General features: G+C 40.6%; 3 protein-coding genes across 5 annotated transcripts in view; 2 read left to right on the forward strand and 1 right to left on the reverse strand.

Moving 5' to 3' along the window:
- Window positions 1–547: 547 nt before the first annotated feature.
- Window positions 548–1,444, reverse strand: LOC308380401 (uncharacterized protein; the record flags this gene model as incomplete). The annotated part of the gene is made up of 3 exons (XM_080857724.1): window positions 548–746; window positions 1,085–1,241; window positions 1,396–1,444. 3 exons carry the CDS (start codon window positions 1,442–1,444, stop codon window positions 548–550), a joined length of 405 nt encoding a protein of 134 aa, XP_080713850.1.
- Window positions 1,445–17,272: 15,828 nt separating this feature from the next.
- On the forward strand, window positions 17,273–21,217 carry rbm8a (RNA binding motif protein 8A). 2 transcript variants are annotated; one of them, XM_080857756.1, is made up of 6 exons: window positions 17,273–17,352; window positions 17,954–18,013; window positions 18,141–18,218; window positions 18,436–18,572; window positions 20,616–20,752; window positions 20,929–21,217. In XM_080857756.1, the coding sequence occupies exons 1-6, from the start codon at window positions 17,286–17,288 to the stop codon at window positions 20,972–20,974; spliced, it is 525 nt and encodes a 174-aa protein (XP_080713882.1). In that variant the 5' UTR covers window positions 17,273–17,285; the 3' UTR covers window positions 20,975–21,217. The 2 variants fall into 2 exon arrangements, with proteins under 2 accessions (XP_080713882.1, XP_080713883.1); XM_080857757.1 differs by having other exon boundaries at window positions 17,282–17,346.
- A 569-nt stretch (window positions 21,218–21,786) lies between these two features.
- otud7b (OTU deubiquitinase 7B) overlaps window positions 21,787–23,160 on the forward strand; it is a 33,402-nt gene continuing 32,028 nt past the window's right edge. For both annotated transcript variants that reach the window (XM_080857908.1, XM_080857909.1), the window contains exon 1: window positions 21,787–21,940. The gene's annotated coding sequence lies outside the window, so the exon portion shown is untranslated. The remainder of the gene's footprint in view (window positions 21,941–23,160) is intronic.

Raw genomic sequence — 23,160 nt, forward strand, 5'->3', positions numbered from 1 at the left:
TAGATGTAATGATCTATGCTAGTTAGCATCATAGGTTCATGGTAAAAAAAAACAGAAAGGCAGTAAAAGAAACCACCCACTCTAAAAAGATCACAAAACAACTACTATTGTCATAGCATGTGTCTGCTTGCCAGGTATATCTAAGCTTCTGAGTTTGTGTGGCAGCATGTAGTACTGATTGCATATGAGTGATATTTAAAAATAGTTTAGGAGTAATACAATGATGGCTGCCTTGACTGAAATCGCAGGCCAACACCTTTCCGTATTGTTAGCGCTCTGTGGTCTGTGTGTGCAGTGCAACTGAAAAACTATGATGACCCATTGTTTTGAATTTTAAACACAAGAACATGATAAGCTGTTCTATCACAAAAAACAGAAGGTCACAAGACGGTCAACCTTTGAAGCTCTTTAATGATTGAAATAAATTATCAGTAAACACATTCCCAGGCTTAGAGGGGTTCAGGATAGCAGCACTACATTTTCACAAGTTGTAACAGGATTTCTTTGTCCTCAATTTGCACACTTGGAGTCAGCAAGGCCTGTTGCTTTACTGAGGGGGAAGCAGGGCTTTGGTCTGGTCCATCACTTTCTCAACGAGCCCCTCCACCTGGGCCTCGACAGATTCAGCCAGTGGTTTCAGCTGGGCCAGGATAGACTCAGAGAGGGGTTTGAACTGCTCCTCGAAGTTGGTTGCCAGGGGTTTCAGCTGCTCCTTGACCTTTTCCAGCAGTGGCTTCAACTCGGCCCTAAAACAGAGAAGAAGAAAGCATTAGCAACATTCGGCTCATTATCAGTCATCATGGCACATGTGGATAAAGTTGCGTAAAAAAGGAAATAAGCTGGGGGGGGGGCACTGTGGCGCAAGCAGTAGCCCCGACCATATACGGGCTTAAACGCCCACTGGGACACAGGCCTGCTGTTTCCCGATCCCATTCCCCACCTCTTCTCTCCATCTCATTTCCTGTCCAACCCTTCACTGTCCTATCGATTAAAGGCAAAAAGCCAAAAAACGAATCTTTAAAAAAGAAAAGAAAAGGAAAGCTGTTTTTACTCAGAAATATACTGCTGTATTGACAATACTCACTCAGCCTTGCCGGCCAGGTCCTGGGCCTTAAGCGTCTCCATCAGTTCAGTGGTGGTGGTGGTCAGCATTGTGCTCAGATCCTGGAAGTACTTGGTGATCTTCTCAATCTCTGCAGGGATATCATGCTTCCCCTTTGTCAGAGATGCAGACTTAGTGCCTGAAGAACACAGAAAAAACATATCGTCACATCCTCCAAATGAGATGGTTCCTAGCAAAACTAGTCAAAGTAATTGAATAACTTAAATCACAATACAAGCTCTCATTAGCATTGAAACGGCATTTCAACTGGTTCAACAGAAGTGAACCCTTACCCTGAGAAATAACCAGCACAACGAGGGCGACAGCAAGAGTGAACTTCATTTTTGCAAGATGAGTAGAGTTTACCTCTAGAACAAATGAACATGGCTTGATTAGTGATAGGCAGGCACAAATAAACCACACTAGTTACTTCTTTTTTTTTTTTTAAATGACAACCATAGTCACTGCAGCAGAATATAAGAAACAAAATAGAGCATAAGGGAAAGCCAAATAACCTCCTCTTTCTTACCTTCAAGTATCCTTCACTCCAGCGGTTGTAAGGCCTTCTGGTGTCCTCCTCCTGCAGTGAAGAGCTGTTTATATTGCCTCCAAAGAATGTGTGAAGCCAGGACTGACTGATTAGATAGCGCACATGATGAAATCACTGGTGTACAGTAAAGGGGCAGTAAACACAGTAAAAGGGTGTGTGCATGATGAAATCACCAACATACAGCGGGCCAGAGTTGAGTCGGCGGAACTTTGATAATGTAGGTCGAATTTGTTATTTTGTACCGGATATTTTTAGTTTCACTACAAGTAGTATGATATCGATATCATCGCCAATTTAATCATTGCTTTACCAGTATATAGACTCATTTATTGTTGAATATGCCATTCTGTGTTCATTGTCACTTAAGTTGATAAGCACTGCAGAACAAAAAGGATGTCATTTGTCCAGCATATGTGCAGGGTAGTTGTGATATATAAAAAATATTATACAATATAGAAATTATATATTTATAACTTTTCATCTTCAACATTGCTCCAGGGACAGACTGTCAGGCACAGATATTTAGTTCCTGACATTCTAGACAAATCATGTTGCCCCAAAATGAGCTGTTGCTCAGCACCACACCAACTGTTGCCTCTCAAGTAGCCTAATCAATCAATCAATCAATCAATCAAAGCCTAATCACATCAGTGGGAGACATTCATTGTTGTTCTTTCATTCAAACAGTGTGTATTGTCTTTATTATCATGGTCTTGTGATTTTAGAAAATAATAACATAGGGTAAATTATAATGTTAATGCTGTAAAGGTCTTGGCTTGTCTTGGCTTGCACCGAAAACTTGGTGTTAAATTCACGTCTTTTTTAAGCAGACGATACCAACACCAAGCACTAAGTCTATGTTCAGATTTGAGAACAGATGCAATTCAAAAAAATTAAAAATTTCAAGTCAGGTTAAAAGGACATTCTTGTAATTTAATGAAGAGGTTACACAGGTTCTGTCAGGAGGTTATAGCAGTGACAGCATAAATGAGGACAGAAAAGGCATGTACTGTAAGTGAAATCTTCAGTGGGAAAAAGTCTATTTTTGGCAGCTTCATTTTGCTACTGTTTGAGAATGTAAATGGTATCTTATCTAAATGCCTTATGAGACAAAAGTCTATTACGACAGTGAGGCAACAAGGCAGCAATGTTTTGTTTCATACAGACAAGATGTCCATCTTTTTTCTGCTTTATCATATTGATAGCAACATCTTTATTTTTACGAGACAAAACAACAGTTAGTTACAAAAGACTGACTGATAACTACATCTCAACTCACCAAATGGCTTTCCTTAGGTTTTCTACTGGTGTTGTTTTGCTCACACAGCATTTCCTGACAATCCATTCATTTTTCCATAGAAATGTTTTCTTTGGAACCTGAAAGTGTTAATGCTAACTCTAAAATAAAAACTACAAACTTTTGGCTGTTTTCCACACCCTGGAAGTAGAGTGTGACAGCTTCCATGCACTGCACCAAAAGTTTTTTTTTTTTTTTCCCAAAATAAAGAATTGGTGCTTTAATTTGTCTGACTTTCATTTCTGTATTTTAATATTTATTTACAACATAAAGAATATAGACTATACCTTAGAGACTATACCTCCAGGGCCTATTGATACGATTGTCAGAAATGAGTCTCCTCAGGTAGATGTGCACGCACATTGATCTGCTGAAGTGGGGTCACAAAAACGTGTATGATTTATTTCCCAAAACCACCCTCTGAGCCAGCTAAGCACCTGAGACGACAAATCACCACCTTCACCTCCAACATGTGTGTCAGTAGATCAAAAGCAACAGGGGAAGTAGCAGCCACACTTGGTAGTAGACTACTACTAATCGTCCCCGGCCTGAAAAAGGCAGGTGCAGTAAAGTCCGAACAATTCTGATACAGTAGCTGATGGCTATGCTATGCCTCTTTGAGATGAACTGTTTTTTATGGTCATAATACTAAAGATGCTTTGTAAACATCTAAATCTTACTTCGAAGTTTTCTTAAGAGCTGTTTACTTCTCAAGGTGTTTCAAGTTTCAAGTTTCAAGTCTTTTATTATCAGATGCACAGAACAACACTGAGCCAGACAGGGCACTGAAATTCTTAAGCATATAAGTACTCTGGACATAAATTACACATATGATAAACATGTAATAAACCTACTAAATATACAAAAGATACAATACAATATGCTAAACATATAAAACACACATAATAACCTATACTAACCTAATAAACCTATACTAACCTATAGTCAGATCAAGTTTGATATTCGAAATGAAATAATGGATCGGGCTTATGAATGGCCCATTCTAATCAGCACCGCTGTGTTGGACAGCGCTGTCCAGGGTGAAGGAAAGTGCAACCGGTGCGAGGGGTGACGTAGTCTTTAATGTGTGACCGGTGAAGTACACCATCCCCATCATACACCATCTCATCTCCTGCCAGCACTCTGTCTGTGTCTCAGGCCTCCCCTGTACAGAACACAACTCATCAAGGTTAGCATTGAGGATGTAGTCCTTTTTACAAAGATTCGTACAAGGATTTATGACGACTAGGTTATTTGAGAATTCAACATTGGCCTTCATTTTGTACATTTTACTTTGGGGGTTTCAGACCTGATCCGGGTTCGCTTTATTATCAATTCAAATAGTGGATCTGTATGAGAACAATGCAATAATGACATAGTTGAATGAAGAGATAAGAGATGCTTCCTCTCTATTAGTTGCACAGGCCACAACTACTGTTTTTTTTAATAATAATGATTATCCCCTTACATTATTTAAAATCTGCACACATAATAAACCTTGCCCAATTGGCTGGGGAAAATAAAGACGAACTAACCTTTTCTTACTCTTTGGAGGTCCTCTTACCAAGCCCCAGTCCACATTAATCGGCTGGCCCATTAGGTCTTGGCCGTTCAACCGTTCAATGGAGGCTTGGGCTTCTTTGTAGGTCTCATACTCAACCCATGCATAACCCTGTAAATAAAACAGAGAGTGTCTTTAGACCACCACTTATACACAAATTTGGAAAAACAGAATGGAAACAAACACACACTCCAGTCTGAAACAGCACTTCTGGATAGTTCCACAAGCATCAGCCTAAAAAAAAATTATCCCAGAGCAATGCTGGCGTAATGTGAAGCCATCATCCATACTTGGTACACTGTTGCCATCTAGTGGTTGTACAACTACACAATAATGCAACCTGCTACATCTGTCCCTATTTCCCATTTAGAACACAACCACAACACAGCAATAATTGGTCATATAATGTGTAAAACATTAAATGGTAACCCTTCATGGGAATTTCCAGTTTGTTATAGCAATTTAACTTGTTAATTCAGAAGGGTATTTTGGACAATTTCCGCCTATATTGCACTGTTTCATTTAAAACTTGACTATCTATGGTTCTACACATTGCAGAATAACCATTTATGGCTTAAATTAAACCACTGAACCCAGATCTGCTATAAATCCAATTACAACACTGGTAAACACTGCAATTAGGTTGTTGTATGGTGTGATCAGGAACCAGTCAGAAATGTCCATATACACTAGTGACCTGTTGCATTACTTTGATTTAAAACCCCACATGTGGTCTGATAAGTGCAGAGCCCTCCTTGCATCCTGTGCAGATCTTAAGTACAAAACCATTCTCACTTTTGCAAATTGATTTTGGCAAATGCGATTTTTCAAACTTATTTTAGTATTCTATATCTGGGGTTTTCAGGGGGCCGCAACGGCATTGCAGGGGGTCCGCGACATTAACATTTGCTTTGATATGGGGGGGATGGGGGGGGGGGGGGGGGGGCAACTAGAGACCCCAGCTGGGTTCACCAATATCTTAGTGGCCAGGGACAAGGACTGCACATGCACCAACTTTGGTCCAACATGACACTGGAGATGCCCACCGCACCCACCTTCCCCCTTATTGCCTGCCCCTAGCTAAGCGGGCAGTGGCTGAACCGAAGATCCAGGAGATGGCATCATCAGGCGGGCATCATCAAACCCAGCAGCAGTCCCTGGGCTGTGCTGCTGTCCTGGTCAAGAAGAAAGATTGCAACTGGAGTTTATGCGTTCACTACCGCCTCCTCAACTAAGTCACCCGCAAAGACTATTACCCACTTCCACATGTTGATGACGCCCTTGACCACAATGCCAGGTCTCTTGACTAACGCAAGGGCTACTGGCAGGTGGAAATGTCTCCTGAGGCATACCCCAAGACCAGCGCCTGATGGAGAGTCCAGTCCTCTGAGCTGCTACATGGTCTGCTGAGGTGACCTGCAGCATCGTAGGTGCCAAGGCTAATCTGAGTGACGTTTTCCATTCGCTGAGCTGGTCTATTTGCACTTGGAGATGTGTCCCAATGGCCGTATGAAGAGGACAGGTGCTGGCATTGTCAGTGCTTCAAAGGGTGGGCCATTTTGAGGTCAATAAGACTCTTCACCGGCTTTGGTTCCTCTTCTACTGGCCAGGGTGTTGTCAGGACGTGGAGCTCTGTGTCTGCTGGTGTGACTTCACAGCTCAGAGGGGGTTGCCCCGGTGCTCTGTATCTCCACTGCAGCAGGACCAGGTGGGAGAGAATGTGAGCTTGGACATCCCGTGCCTCCTCCCCACCACTGACCAGGGGAACGGCTACCAGTACCTCGTACAAAGTTTTCACGGTTGTGTTCTCTAGAGTTCTCCCAAGCGGAGGACATTTTTACATTCCGATAAGTTGCTGCCGAACAGAATCATATCTTAACTAGAATGCGTTTCGTGAACGAACTGCGAGAGTGTGCTTGCTCTGTGACAGAGAGAACAAGTGCCTATGAATTAACATGTATTTACATCTACTCAATCAGTGTAGTGGGGCCTTCTTCCAATATATTTTAGCAAGCAACCAAGCTCAACCATTATATTTTGGCTCCACTGACGTTTAGACATATGAGGGTATCTCAGAGTTTCGTTATACTGACTTACTGAGCTAAGTGAATTGTTGAAATTGCTATCTTGGTAAAAGGAAACATCTCTGCAACAATATTAGAATGAATGCGGTTACATAGCCAGCTTTACTTAAAGTTTATTGTAAGATAGGCCTATATGTTAGACTTAATGCAGTTAGAGTTAGTCTGTAGGTGTAGTATCAAACGTAAGCAACACTTTTACTGTATAGATAGAGAGCACGTGTATCACATTGGTTTATAGTCTGTCAAATTAGTTCTAGTTATTGGTGTTCGTTGCCATACAAAGTTAGTCTTCTCTTAAAAGCCTAGGTAGTACATCTGATTAGAGCTAGCAACCATGAATTGCAGATTAAGGGGTCCCCTATCTCAGTGTTCATTTTGGCAGCTATTTTTAGATTCAGTCTTAAGACAAAAATGCATATTAGTTTTAGTCACATTTAGTCATAGTTATCCTTCTTAGTTTCAGTCTAGTTTTCGAAAACTCATTACAATTTAGTCTAGTTTTAGGCACATTTAAAATTCCATATTATAGCCACATTAAACTCATTCCCTTCCCTTCTCAGGCCCAGGGACCTCCTGTGTTGTGTCAACTGCATAGTAGTCTAGCTTGCAGTACTTACATTGTGGATGCAATTAGTCTCCAAGATACAGATCTCATGCCTACAGCTGAATTCGAATTTGTTTGTAATAAATAATCGAATGTGATGATGAAGTACGGTACGCAGCGTCTTAACTGAAGCTCAACTCAACTATTACAGCAACTAGCTTGCCGCTAACGCTAACTGAAAACACATCGGAACACAGTGGCTAGCTAGGTAGCTAGCTGCTAATAAGTAACATATATAAGTAACACATCAGCAGTAATGAATCAAGTGTACTGATATTAAATGTACTACTAAATGTACTACTAACATGCCATTCTTAAATTAAAGCCAGTGACATGATGGTTAACGATTAACGAGTTAACGATGGATACCGACAATTAGCATACCTAGCTAGGTAGCATTACCATTGGATTTCAATGGCAGTTATGCTAGCTCTGGCTATCCAGTCAAAGGAGCCTTGTTTCTGGACACGTATCACTTGACGAGCGAGGGCAATACAGTCATCTGGAAAGATTAAAATGATACTAAACGAAGGGAAATCTACTGTATGGAGAATTTTCTGCTCAGTAGACAATGCAGATTCTAATTAGGCTGGTGGATATGTCCAATGTAAGAAGTGTGAAGTTTTAATGAAATATGATTGATGCAACTGTCGTTCTCCATAACAACTTGGATTAACCTGGATGGCTGGATGAAGTTTCAGACCGAACGTCAAAGATCTTCAATGGTAAGACTTGTCGGTTGTGCCTCTGTTGGTGTCTCGTAAAACGTGAATTTTATTAAAGCATAGCGTGTGCATTGTGTAGCTATTTCATTCCGAGATTGCAGGGGAGTGAAATGCTCCGCTCTGCTGCTGGTATACAGACAGCCGGAAAGGTTAACAAACGGAATGAAATAGCTACACATTACACACGCTATGCCTTAATAAAACCCACGTTACTCACATACTGGTTAACACTGTTAGAGCGGGTGTATAAACTGTACCTGAAACTGTTGCCACTACATTCGTTTTAATATTTTGCACTCTCTATCTAACCACTTCTGGCATTTAAGAGAGCTTCTCCTATGTCAACTGATCTAATGTCAGTTGGCTAGAGTGCGTGACGTCACAATGGCTCAACCTTCCCCATGTTAGTCAATGAGAGAAAAAGGGGATGAAAAAGAGGGATAAAAAAGGAGTGGCAAAGAGTATCGCCACGAAAAGTCATAGCAACCTGCACCGGATCGGGCCGGACATTTTGGTGTTTGAATGGCGTCTCTAGCTCAAACGGGCGAGGAGGAGTTAGCTGCAAGAAAAACGGGGAGAATAAATAAATAAACTAGAATGCGTTTCGTGAACGAACTGCGAGAGTGTGCTTGCTCTGTGACAGAGAGAACAAGTGCCTATGAATTAACATGTATTTACATCTACTCAATCAGTGTAGTGGGGCCTTCTTCCAATATATTTTAGCAAGCAACCAAGCTCAACCATTATATTTTGGCTCCACTGACGTTTAGACATATGAGGGTATCTCAGAGTTTCGTTATACTGACTTACTGAGCTAAGTGAATTGTTGAAATTGCTATCTTGGTAAAAGGAAACATCTCTGCAACAATATTAGAATGAATGCGGTTACATAGCCAGCTTTACTTAAAGTTTATTGTAAGATAGGCCTATATGTTAGACTTAATGCAGTTAGAGTTAGTCTGTAGGTGTAGTATCAAACGTAAGCAACACTTTTACTGTATAGATAGAGAGCACGTGTATCACATTGGTTTATAGTCTGTCAAATTAGTTCTAGTTATTGGTGTTCGTTGCCATACAAAGTTAGTCTTCTCTTATAAGCCTAGGTAGTACATCTGATTAGAGCTAGCAACCATGAATTGCAGATTAAGGGGTCCCCTATCTCAGTGTTCATTTTGGCAGCTATTTTTAGATTCAGTCTTAAGACAAAAATGCATATTAGTTTTAGTCACATTTAGTCATAGTTATCCTTCTTAGTTTCAGTCTAGTTTTCGAAAACTCATTACAATTTAGTCTAGTTTTAGGCACATTTAAAATTCCATATTATAGCCACATTAAACTCATTCCCTTCCCTTCTCAGGCCCAGGGACCTCCTGTGTTGTGTCAACTGCATAGTAGTCTAGCTTGCAGTACTTACATTGTGGATGCAATTAGTCTCCAAGATACAGGTCTCATGCCTACAGCTGAATTCGAATTTGTTTGTAATAAATAATCGAATGTGATGATGAAGTACGGTACGCAGCGTCTTAACTGAAGCTCAACTCAACTTTTACAGCAGCTAGCTTGCCGCTAACGCGAACTGAAAACACATCGGAACACAGTGGCTAGCTAGGTAGCTAGCTGCTAATAAGTAACATATATAAGTAACACATCAGCAGTAATGAATCAAGTGTACTGATATTAAATGTACTACTAAATGTACTACTAACATGCCATTCTTAAATTAAAGCCAGTGACATGATGGTTAACGATTAGCGAGTTAACGATGGATACCGACAATTAGCATACCTAGCTAGGTAGCATTACCATTGGATTTCAATGGCAGTTATGCTAGCTCTGGCTATCCAGTCAAAGGAGCCTTGTTTCTGGACACGTATCACTTGACGAGCGAAGGCAATACAGTCATCTGGAAAGTTTAAAATGATACTAAACGAAGGGAAATCTACTGTATGGAGAATTTTCTGCTCAGTAGACAATGCAGATTCTAATTAGGCTGGTGGATATGTCCAATGTAAGAAGTGTGAAGTTTTAATGAAATATGATTGATGCAACTGTCGTTCTCCATAACAACTTGGATTAACCTGGATGGCTGGATGAAGTTTCAGACCGAACGTCAAAGATCTTCAATGGTAAGACTTGTCGGTTGTGCCTCTGTTGGTGTCTCGTAAAACGTGAATTTTATTAAAGCATAGCGTGTGTATTGTGTAGCTATTTCATTCCGAGATTGCAGGGGAGTGAAATGCTCCGCTCTGCTGCTGGTATACAGACAGCCGGAAAGGTTAACAAACGGAATGAAATAGCTACACATTACACACGCTATGCCTTAATAAAACCCACGTTACTCACATACTGGTTAACACTGTTAGAGCGGGTGTATAAACTGTACCTGAAACTGTTGCCACTACATTCGTTTTAATATTTTGCACTCTCTATCTAACCACTTCTGGCATTTAAGAGAGCTTCTCCTATGTCAACTGATCTAATGTCAGTTGGCTAGAGTGCGTGACGTCACAATGGCTCAACCTTCCCCATGTTAGTCAATGAGAGAAAAAGGGGATGAAAAAGAGGGATAAAAAAGGAGTGGCAAAGAGTATCGCCACGAAAAGTCATAGCAACCTGCACCGGATCGGGCCGGACATTTTGGTGTTTGAATGGCGTCTCTAGCTCAAACGGGCGAGGAGGAGTTAGCTGCAAGAAAAACGGGGAGAATAAATAAATAAATAAATAAAGAAAACTTGACGATAACAATACTGTGCTTCCCTTCGGGCAAGCACACTAATAAACTAGAATGCGTTTCGTGAACGAACTGCGAGAGTGTGCTTGCTCTGTGACAGAGAGAACAAGTGCCTATGAATTAACATGTATTTACATCTACTCAATCAGTGTAGTGGGGCCTTCTTCCAATATATTTTAGCAAGCAACCAAGCTCAACCATTATATTTTGGCTCCACTGACGTTTAGACATATGAGGGTATCTCAGAGTTTCGTTATACTGACTTACTGAGCTAAGTGAATTGTTGAAATTGCTATCTTGGTAAAAGGAAACATCTCTGCAACAATATTAGAATGAATGCGGTTACATAGCCAGCTTTACTTAAAGTTTATTGTAAGATAGGCCTATATGTTAGACTTAATGCAGTTAGAGTTAGTCTGTAGGTGTAGTATCAAACGTAAGCAACACTTTTACTGTATAGATAGAGAGCACGTGTATCACATTGGTTTATAGTCTGTCAAATTAGTTCTAGTTATTGGTGTTCGTTGCCATACAAAGTTAGTCTTCTCTTATAAGCCTAGGTAGTACATCTGATTAGAGCTAGCAACCATGAATTGCAGATTAAGGGGTCCCCTATCTCAGTGTTCATTTTGGCAGCTATTTTTAGATTCAGTCTTAAGACAAAAATGCATATTAGTTTTAGTCACATTTAGTCATAGTTATCCTTCTTAGTTTCAGTCTAGTTTTCGAAAACTCATTACAATTTAGTCTAGTTTTAGGCACATTTAAAATTCCATATTATAGCCACATTAAACTCATTCCCTTCCCTTCTCAGGCCCAGGGACCTCCTGTGTTGTGTCAACTGCATAGTAGTCTAGCTTGCAGTACTTACATTGTGGATGCAATTAGTCTCCAAGATACAGGTCTCATGCCTACAGCTGAATTCGAATTTGTTTGTAATAAATAATCGAATGTGATGATGAAGTACGGTACGCAGCGTCTTAACTGAAGCTCAACTCAACTTTTACAGCAGCTAGCTTGCCGCTAACGCGAACTGAAAACACATCGGAACACAGTGGCTAGCTAGGTAGCTAGCTGCTAATAAGTAACATATATAAGTAACACATCAGCAGTAATGAATCAAGTGTACTGATATTAAATGTACTACTAAATGTACTACTAACATGCCATTCTTAAATTAAAGCCAGTGACATGATGGTTAACGATTAGCGAGTTAACGATGGATACCGACAATTAGCATACCTAGCTAGGTAGCATTACCATTGGATTTCAATGGCAGTTATGCTAGCTCTGGCTATCCAGTCAAAGGAGCCTTGTTTCTGGACACGTATCACTTGACGAGCGAAGGCAATACAGTCATCTGGAAAGTTTAAAATTATACTAAACGAAGGGAAATCTACTGTATGGAGAATTTTCTGCTCAGTAGACAATGCAGATTCTAATTAGGCTGGTGGATATGTCCAATGTAAGAAGTGTGAAGTTTTAATGAAATATGATTGATGCAACTGTCGTTCTCCATAACAACTTGGATTAACCTGGATGGCTGGATGAAGTTTCAGACCGAACGTCAAAGATCTTCAATGGTAAGACTTGTCGGTTGTGCCTCTGTTGGTGTCTCGTAAAACGTGAATTTTATTAAAGCATAGCGTGTGTATTGTGTAGCTATTTCATTCCGAGATTGCAGGGGAGTGAAATGCTCCGCTCTGCTGCTGGTATACAGACAGCCGGAAAGGTTAACAAACGGAATGAAATAGCTACACATTACACACGCTATGCCTTAATAAAACCCACGTTACTCACATACTGGTTAACACTGTTAGAGCGGGTGTATAAACTGTACCTGAAACTGTTGCCACTACATTCGTTTTAATATTTTGCACTCTCTATCTAACCACTTCTGGCATTTAAGAGAGCTTCTCCTATGTCAACTGATCTAATGTCAGTTGGCTAGAGTGCGTGACGTCACAATGGCTCAACCTTCCCCATGTTAGTCAATGAGAGAAAAAGGGGATGAAAAAGAGGGATAAAAAAGGAGTGGCAAAGAGTATCGCCACGAAAAGTCATAGCAACCTGCACCGGATCGGGCCGGACATTTTGGTGTTTGAATGGCGTCTCTAGCTCAAACGGGCGAGGAGGAGTTAGCTGCAAGAAAAACGGGGAGAATAAATAAATAAATAAATAAAGAAAACTTGACGATAACAATACTGTGCTTCCCTTCGGGCAAGCACACTAATAAACTAGAATGCGTTTCGTGAACGAACTGCGAGAGTGTGCTTGCTCTGTGACAGAGAGAACAAGTGCCTATGAATTAACATGTATTTACATCTACTCAATCAGTGTAGTGGGGCCTTCTTCCAATATATTTTAGCAAGCAACCAAGCTCAACCATTATATTTTGGCTCCACTGACGTTTAGACATATGAGGGTATCTCAGAGTTTCGTTATACTGACTTACTGAGCTAAGTGAATTGTTGAAATTGCTATCTTGGTAAAAGGAAACATCTCTGCAACAATATTAGAATGAATGCGGTTACATAGCCAGCTTTACTTAAAGTTTATTGTAAGATAGGCCTATATGTTAGACTTAATGCAGTTAGAGTTAGTCTGTAGGTGTAGTATCAAACGTAAGCAACACTTTTACTGTATAGATAGAGAGCACGTGTATCACATTGGTTTATAGTCTGTCAAATTAGTTCTAGTTATTGGTGTTCGTTGCCATACAAAGTTAGTCTTCTCTTATAAGCCTAGGTAGTACATCTGATTAGAGCTAGCAACCATGAATTGCAGATTAAGGGGTCCCCTATCTCAGTGTTCATTTTGGCAGCTATTTTTAGATTCAGTCTTAAGACAAAAATGCATATTAGTTTTAGTCACATTTAGTCATAGTTATCCTTCTTAGTTTCAGTCTAGTTTTCGAAAACTCATTACAATTTAGTCTAGTTTTAGGCACATTTAAAATTCCATATTATAGCCACATTAAACTCATTCCCTTCCCTTCTCAGGCCCAGGGACCTCCTGTGTTGTGTCAACTGCATAGTAGTCTAGCTTGCAGTACTTACATTGTGGATGCAATTGACCGATCGCCAGGGCTCCGCCCCCTAGTTATTGTTGCTACGTCCGACACAATTCACGGAACTGTCAACCTTAAAGCCATGGCAAGTACGGGTACGATTGCTATAACTGTCAGTATATGTGATGATTTTTGGAGTAATACCTCCGCGGTATCCTCCAGATCAAGCTAAAAGGGACTGCAATATGTAGTGGAAGGATATATCCAAAATATTAAGATCAACAACGAAGTGGACACAACAATAATTGAAGCAAAGGCATACAGGTCTCAATAAAAAAAAAAAATAGAAACCCTACGACCTCTTCATTGAAATGCAACCAGCACAACCTTGTAGACTAGTCATGTTATTTCACCACTGGGTAAGATCTGTATACAATATTTCAAGCTAGCTAATAACCTCCAAAGATTATTCTTATTATTTATTCCGTCTCTGGCGAGAGACTCTGGAGGTATGTATGGTGACTATCCTAGCTAGCAATGCTGATGTTACCGTCAGTAACCTTTTGTAAATGTGCACGCTGAGCTATCAAAGCTGGCGATTGCGAACGCCAGCAGCATACATACAAAGTGTTCGTTAAAAGTTCTGTTCAATGTTGTATTAAGCATAAATACAAACTACAAAGTGTTCTTTAAAAGTTTTGTTCAATGCTGGCGTTTGCTGTCGATAGCTTCAACAGCTCTGCGAGCAATCATACAGACAGTAACAGTGACATTTAGACAGGCACATACATTAACATTTTTTAACATGAACACTTTGGTTGGATAGACTAGTTATGTTATTCTAGTGGTAATAATACAAGTATTCATGATCCATAACTGTTAGGGGATTTTCTCTCAATTAGATAGTTAGCCATCATACCTAGCGATAGCTAGCTGGCAGCAAGCAGCTTGATTTACTTTGGAGCAGACATATGTGTATTTTGCAATATATTTAGTTGGGTGTGGGGTGACCACACTGTTTAATACACAGCTGGCACTTTTGCGCCTGTGTTTTGGGCTTTGAGGAAGCGAAAAAAAACCCGACGTATCCCTCTAATCTCTCAGGGTACCTCATGTCATACCTACAAGTCCCGTAGGCACACTGTTTAACCACGCTGCTCAGACCTCAAAGTTGTCGGACCTTCTGCTCTTAGTAGCCGTTGCTAAGGTATGATTGGACAAGGGCCGTTCTAGGGAGGAGTTTCGCGATCGGTCAATTAGTCTCCAAGATACAGGTCTCATGCCTACAGCTGAATTCGAATTTGTTTGTAATAAATAATCGAATGTGATGATGAAGTACGGTACGCAGCGTCTTAACTGAAGCTCAACTCAACTTTTACAGCAGCTAGCTTGCCGCTAACGCGAACTGAAAACACATCGGAACACAGTGGCTAGCTAGGTAGCTAGCTGCTAATAAGTAACATATATAAGTAACACATCAGCAGTAATGAATCAAGTGTACTGATATTAAATGTACTACTAAATGTACTACTAACATGCCATTCTTAAATTAAAGCCAGTGACATGATGGTTAACGATTAGCGAGTTAACGATGGATACCGACAATTAGCATACCTAGCTAGGTAGCATTACCATTGGATTTCAATGGCAGTTATGCTAGCTCTGGCTATCCAGTCAAAGGAGCCTTGTTTCTGGACACGTATCACTTGACGAGCGAAGGCAATACAGTCATCTGGAAAGTTTAAAATGATACTAAACGAAGGGAAATCTACTGTATGGAGAATTTTCTGCTCAGTAGACAATGCAGATTCTAATTAGGCTGGTGGATATGTCCAATGTAAGAAGTGTGAAGTTTTAATGAAATATGATTGATGCAACTGTCGTTCTCCATAACAACTTGGATTAACCTGGATGGCTGGATGAAGTTTCAGACCGAACGTCAAAGATCTTCAATGGTAAGACTTGTCGGTTGTGCCTCTGTTGGTGTCTCGTAAAACGTGAATTTTATTAAAGCATAGCGTGTGTATTGTGTAGCTATTTCATTCCGAGATTGCAGGGGAGTGAAATGCTCCGCTCTGCTGCTGGTATACAGACAGCCGGAAAGGTTAACAAACGGAATGAAATAGCTACACATTACACACGCTATGCCTTAATAAAACCCACGTTACTCACATACTGGTTAACACTGTTAGAGCGGGTGTATAAACTGTACCTGAAACTGTTGCCACTACATTCGTTTTAATATTTTGCACTCTCTATCTAACCACTTCTGGCATTTAAGAGAGCTTCTCCTATGTCAACTGATCTAATGTCAGTTGGCTAGAGTGCGTGACGTCACAATGGCTCAACCTTCCCCATGTTAGTCAATGAGAGAAAAAGGGGATGAAAAAGAGGGATAAAAAAGGAGTGGCAAAGAGTATCGCCACGAAAAGTCATAGCAACCTGCACCGGATCGGGCCGGACATTTTGGTGTTTGAATGGCGTCTCTAGCTCAAACGGGCGAGGAGGAGTTAGCTGCAAGAAAAACGGGGAGAATAAATAAATAAATAAATAAAGAAAACTTGACGATAACAATACTGTGCTTCCCTTCGGGCAAGCACACTAATAAAGAAAACTTGACGATAACAATACTGTGCTTCCCTTCGGGCAAGCACACTAATAAAGAAAACTTGACGATAACAATACTGTGCTTCCCTTCGGGCAAGCACACTAATTACCATAAACTTCAACTTTCTTCTGACGCCTTCACTGCCGAACATTTCAATGTAAGATGCAGGTTGTATTTGTTGTTAATAACAAAAATACCATGGTTTCATTTCATATGAAATAGACAGCCAATGACGACACAACCTATATTCTGTCTTCGTCGTGGTAACTGACTGTTCCTCCTGTGTCATTTGTGTATGTTGCTTCTTTGTTTGAGGTGGTTATTTAAGGCATTTGGTGATAATTTGGAGAAGACGGTAAATACTGCCCGTGAACACATCACTTTCAGTGAAGCGCCACCTGTAGCTGCCAAATGTGAGGACCTGCCTGATGTGAGGCCGCATGCGCAAACTTTGCGACACTATTGTAGTACAACGAGCCAGGTAATGCTGGTGGTGTAGGCTACAGCATGAAGTGGAATGACAAGCGCATTTGTTTACGTTTGAAATCCACCAAGGTTTATGATGTTAAGCTTCATGTTTATTGAATTATTAGTTAAGCAGTGCATTCATTAGCCTACTAGTAACAGTAATACAACATAGCCCCAGATGTTGACACTGAGCCTTATGCTGTAAACCGTTGACAAAATTATAAAACACTACGTTAAATAAACCTACATTATGCGTTAAGAGAAGCCAGATACGTTGATATTAAACCATGTATGAGAATGCACGTCTTGGATAGTTTGCTCCTGAGCCTTCTGCCGTAAACCGTTTGTGTTTGCGCATGCGGACTCACATCAGGCAGCGGCGGACTCTAGACATCCTATTGGCGGACTCACATCAGGCAGGGTCCTCACATTTGGCAGCTACAGCGCCCTCTCAAAGATTTTCAAATACGCCCTCCTCTTGACTCTTGCCTAGTCTATATATCCCAAGATTCATTGCGAGTACATGCACCAGGAACACAGACATCATGGCGGACGTTTTAGATCTTCATGAAGCTGGCGGCGAGGAATTTCCTATGGATGAGGATGGTGATGGTAGATATCATACATTCCCAGCAATGTTGTTACAGCATAGGAAGTTATTTTCTATCGTAGGAAAGCAGTTTCGATTTGACTTGATAGGACAGTTATTAAAAAACTTCCGAAGAATCATTCAAACTAGCCGGCTAGCTTGCTCTGTAGATAACGTTAGCGGTTACCTGCTAGGTAGTTTGATAGATAACTAAATTATTGGCATCCCTGTTGGGGTTTGGAAACCGTAATTGTACGCTTACGCGTATTATTCACTTTTATTCAGCCATTTAAACTAAGTGCCTGTTTTGTTGCAAAGTTTAGTTATTTAAATAGGTAACAAAGGGCTAGGTTGGCTAATGCTGCTAGGTTAGCTTATCGTACGCCACAAGGCCTGGAACCAAACAGAGGACGCCCATGTGTTTTGAGTTTATCATAAGGACTTTTAATGTTACCAGCAAACTGTACTGGACGGCCAGCAAAGCTAGCCTTACAACATTTTGAGCCCTTGCTTGCTTATCGTGTTTGTGTTGTACAACCATTTGTAATGAATGTGTCTGCCTTTGGACGAATTGTTAACAGCGTAAGCTAACGAAGTACGAATGCTATGTTTTCTATCTACCAGCAAGTATCAACAAGCTGAAAGAGAAGGCCAAAAGAAGGAAGGGACGTGGTTTTGGTTCGGGTAAGTTAAAAACGGAAACATTCTAAGTGGTGCGATTTGAGCTGATATGTAAATGCATGCGTGGGCATTATGGCAGCAATCAGCGTGAAACCAAATTATACAGTGGTGTCTTTTTTTTAATTTGTAGATGAAGGTGCAAGATCCAGAGTGAGGGAGGACTATGACACAGTGGAACAGGACGGAGATGAACCTGGTCCACAACGATGTAGGTGCACTTTTCACATTTGAACACCTAACCACCTGATACAAACGAACTTTATACGTTTAGTTGATGGTCATGGTCTCAAATTCATTGTTATTTCATCATCTGTGTTTTTAAAGTGGTGAAATTAAAATGAGAAGGAATTCCTTTGTTTGAGAGAGCACCAGGCCTGAGTTACCTGGAAAAAGGAGATTAATCACTGTCTGTTGAATTGTTTCAGCTGTAGAAGGCTGGATCCTTTTTGTGACTGGTGTGCACGAGGAAGCTACAGAAGAGGACATCCATGACAAATTTGCAGAATACGGAGAAATCAAGAACTTGCATCTGAACTTGGATCGGAGAACGGGCTATCTTAAGGTGCGATTACTTAGATTCTGCTTTAATTTCTAGTGTCCATCTGGTTGCGTTATACATCATTTTGGAAGATGAGGGAATATGGTGGAGTCTTTCTCTTATTATCTGTACCCATGGTTTTGTACTCAAGGGTCTTTGATCTTAAGGGGCACAGCAGTTTGAACATTAAGGTACCTTGGTAGGACTGAATGTGAATACTCCTCTGATCACTCCTATACAAACAGGGCAGTAAATGTTTATGGAATTTCTGCATTTTGCAAGTTACATTAATGATTTCATCATCACTATCATCTGGAAGACTGACCGTATGCATCATATATTTGAGCTATGTAGCAGACACGAATTGAAATCGACAGTCAAAATGTCACCCACAGTGCGTTCAGTGTGCCGTTTCAATGTTAGAGGTATGCTTTAGAGCAGAGGTAGCCAACACTGTGCTCTGGGGCACCTGGTCGCCCACAGGGACCACGTGTGTCGCCTGCAAGGCGTGTTCTTAAAACACTACTTGCAGCTGATAACACTGGAGAAGTTGGGCCAAGAAGCACTTCTTTAATAACTAGACCTAACCTGATGGCTTTAAACAAAGACTTTCAGCTTCTTATCATCTGATGTGAGACTAATCCAATAGTGATCTGTGCAACTTTGTTATTCAGGAAGTTTGTATCACACAAGCAGCCCTTCGTATGTCTCAGTACCCTTAAAGAGCTCTGTTTCAAAAAAGTTGGTGACCCCTGTTTTAGAGCCATGGCTCCCTCAGGGGTGAGGATTTGTCTGCTCGGAGGTTGTGAAAATTAGATTTGCACCTACTAAGTAAAATCATACTAACACCCTGGATAATCAAAACTGTGAATACAAAAATAATAAAGTAGGCTTCTTAATAGGCTGCTTATGCTAGAAATTAGACGATTGATGCTGCGGGTATGAGCAAGTGGGGAAAGTTAAACCTCCGAGTGGGAAAATAAGCCTTTCAGTCAGAACGTCCCACTAGGAAAGTGGGAAGTATCAGGGCTATGAGAAGTAGTTTTGACGATGGTAACATTTGTGGTGAAAAATCACTTCATTTTTTTTATTTAGGTTGCATTCATCGCAGGTGATTTTAAACAATACTTAGCAGGTTACTTTTGTCTAACTAATATAATGTTAACCTTCTGGCTAGCTAGCCTACTTAACGTTACCTAACTGTCAATACCGTTGCCTGTTGTCATTCTGTAAACGCTCTCAACTTGGAAGTGGGACATTCCGAAATGGGAACCTTCCCAATTCCAAGCTGCCCTAATGCATGATTAGTAGGCCACACTTTTGTGACTCCTCAACTTCAGTGAACCGCACATCTCCTCATTGCAGAACTTAATGTATGAAGCAACAGGGGAGAATTGGCAGACTAATGCAGACTACTTTTGAGTTGGCAAATGCACAAAGTAGAGCCACAATTTATCGTATCAGTTTACATAGTTGTATGGATGTTCATATTTATTCCCTCCATTTAGAGCTCAATCTGCTGTCCAGTTTAGAATTTAGTCTGCCATCCATATAAATTACTAAAATAAGATTGGCAAACAAAATGTCCTAAAATCAATAAGTATACCTGAGAATAGATTTTTTTGGATTGATGTTTCCAGGATGCAAGGAGGGCTCTGCACTTTATCAGACCACATGTGGGGTTTTAAATCAAAGTAATGCAACAGGTCACTAGTGTATATGGACATTTCTGACTTGTACCTGATCACACCATACAACAACTTAATTGCAGTTTGTGACATACTGGAAGTTATTGTTGTGGTTGTGTTCTAAATGGGAAGTAGGGACAGATGTAGCCTAGGTTGCATTATTGTGTAGTTGTACAACCACTAGATGGCAACAGTGTACCAAGTATGGAATGATGGCTGCACATTAGGCCAGCATTACTCTGAGGGATCATTTTTCTTGAGGCTAATGCTTGTGGAACTATCCAGAAGTGCTGTTTCAGACTGGACTCTGTGTGTCCTTTGTGTTTTCAATATATATTTTTTTTAAGTGGCTTATAAAGACGCTCTGTTTTATTTACAGGGTTATGCATTGGTAGAGTACGAGACCTACAAAGAAGCCCAAGCTTCCATGGAAGGGTTGAATGGCCAAGACTTAATGGGCCAGCCGATTAATGTGGACTGGGGCTTTGTAAGGGGACCTCCAAAGAGCAAAAGAAGGTACGTTTGTCTTTATTTTCCCTGGCCACAATGTATAGCATGTTTGCCGATTTTTAAGAACGTGTTGTCATGTAAAGGGGTACGAAATGCTTATGTTGTATGAAGCCTGTACAACAAGGAGAGCTGAAGTTTGCCTCCAGTGTCTTTCATTGATTAATGGACTGTGTTCCGTTTAGGGGAGGCCGGAGACGCAGCCGGAGTCCTGACCGGAGACGCCGCTGAAGCATCGTGGCAACAGGGGTCATGGGGTCATCAGAAGGATAATCTTTTGATTTTAGTCCTCGGGTTGGGTGCTTTTTCTTTGTTATGTACCTGAAAAATGTTGTTATAATGAAACCATGGTCTTCGGTTGTAAGACATCTCTGACTTGAATGGACATTTTTGGCAAACAAATTTTCTTTCTGTTATGTAAACATTGGTCTTGTCTACTTTCATATTTGTTTTTAAAACATTAAAACCTTTACAACTAAATGAGTTTGTTGCACTTACAGACTTTTTATTTTAAATGTTGGGCTTGTGAATCCAGATGAGACTTTTTTGGTAAATGCATTTAATGAAATATTTTTTTCATTTAGCTATGTGGTGGCAACAGCCAAGTGTTATTCACATGGCATTGCTCGGTTAATTGCTGGTCTCTTGCCTCTACTGCTGAGGCATGTTAGAGTTTCGTAGTGTTTTATTTTATTAATGCAAATATGACAACGATTGTACAGTCCGACAGCATAACTCACTGACCTTGTCTTTACAGATTTCACACGTTTTTATGTTTCATATCGCCTCCGCAATTTACTCTGAAATTGATACCTTAGTGCTATTTCATTTAGCCAATTATTGTAATCGTCATTCGTGCACTCTCTAGCCATTTGATGTCAAAGCAATCGGGGAAAGCGTGAGGATTTCTTCGCAGTCATTGGCTGGTCAAATGACAATCAAAGCCATATACCCTCTCATTGGCAAGTGACTCAAGTTTTTCGAGGTGGGCGGACTCTACAGCGCCTTGGTTGACATTGTTGTGGGAGTGAGAATATACTTTATCGTCGGGTCTTTTAAATCATTCGCTGGTGCGTGTTAATATTTTTATACCACCGCGAGCAAGTAGTCACAAATCTGGAAATATTTCTTTGAATATCTGAGATGACAACGTTATTCAATGGGACGATGAAAGACCTATGTACGAGGCCGCTCAAGGTAAGCAGACAAGGGCCATTCGGATAGCAAGCTAGCTTGAAGCTAACTAGTTAGCATTGCAGTGCTGAATTCTGCCTGGTCAGTTATGCAGAGTACTTATGTTATTTCTCAGATAAGGATTCCACCCTTCTAGACGTCGAATATGTGTATATATTACTCGTATCCTATTTTGACTAGTGTTTCTGAAACAGATGAACGTACACACTTGCAATGCTTTAAATAAAAGGTGTGAAACTGTTGATACTGAGTTACTCGCGCTAGCAAACCTGTCCAGTGGTGTGTATATCCAATTCAGTTTATACAGTGTTTGGCTAACATTAGTCTTAATGACTTAAGTTTGTTAACTTGTCAACTAACGATAGTTTCCAATGGAGCCATTACAGTTTCATGCCCAATACACGAATACATATACGCTATCTTGTACGAATGGGTGAATTGCAAGTCATTAGTTGCTTTTATGTATTTGCCCGCTCGCTAAATGTGTTACTCCTTAGGTTGGTGACATTAGCTAGCATTGGCCACTTAGCTGTAGCTCGTTCCCTTGCTAGCTAACGTTAGCCAGGTTGTTATCGCTATGTAACCTCGGGTCAGCACTTATAGCTGTGCTACTTATTGCCAAACAAATTAAATCCATTTTCAAGAAGGGTCTGTTAACCACGACCTTATTTGCTGATTAACCAGTTTTTTCCCACTTCACTAGACAACTTAGATCGCTAGTTAAGGTTACTGAACGGTTATATGTAACTTCTGGCGTAGCTAGTTAATGTTAGCTATGTACGATGGGAGAGCTAACTAAGGAGAATGTCGTCCACCTATGTTTTCTTTCTGTCTTGGGTGTTCTTCCAATGGGCGGCATGTTCTCCGTCTTGTATTTGCTCTATGCGGCATCGGGTCAATAAAGATGTTATTACAGTAGAGGGTTAGCCACACATCAGGCCATGCTATTTCACAAATAAACTTGGTATTTTGTTGTTGATGGCGTTTGCTACCTAGCTATAGAAACTTCAGTAACGCGAGCTAACATTGGCTAGGTGAAGAGATAACGGATTCCGATGGACCACCACAACAGCACGCCTTTTTAGTTAAGAGCTAACATAATTAGGACAGCAAAATATAACATTTGCGTCCCGAACGTCATATATCATCCATTAAAGTTCCATTGATTTAGTGTGGCTTGAATTCCATTGTTATGTCAATGCTACAAAGCACTGCACTGAACA

Source organism: Sprattus sprattus (genome assembly GCF_963457725.1).
Source record: "Sprattus sprattus genome assembly, chromosome: 19".
Taxonomy (NCBI): Eukaryota; Metazoa; Chordata; class Actinopteri; order Clupeiformes; family Clupeidae; genus Sprattus; species Sprattus sprattus.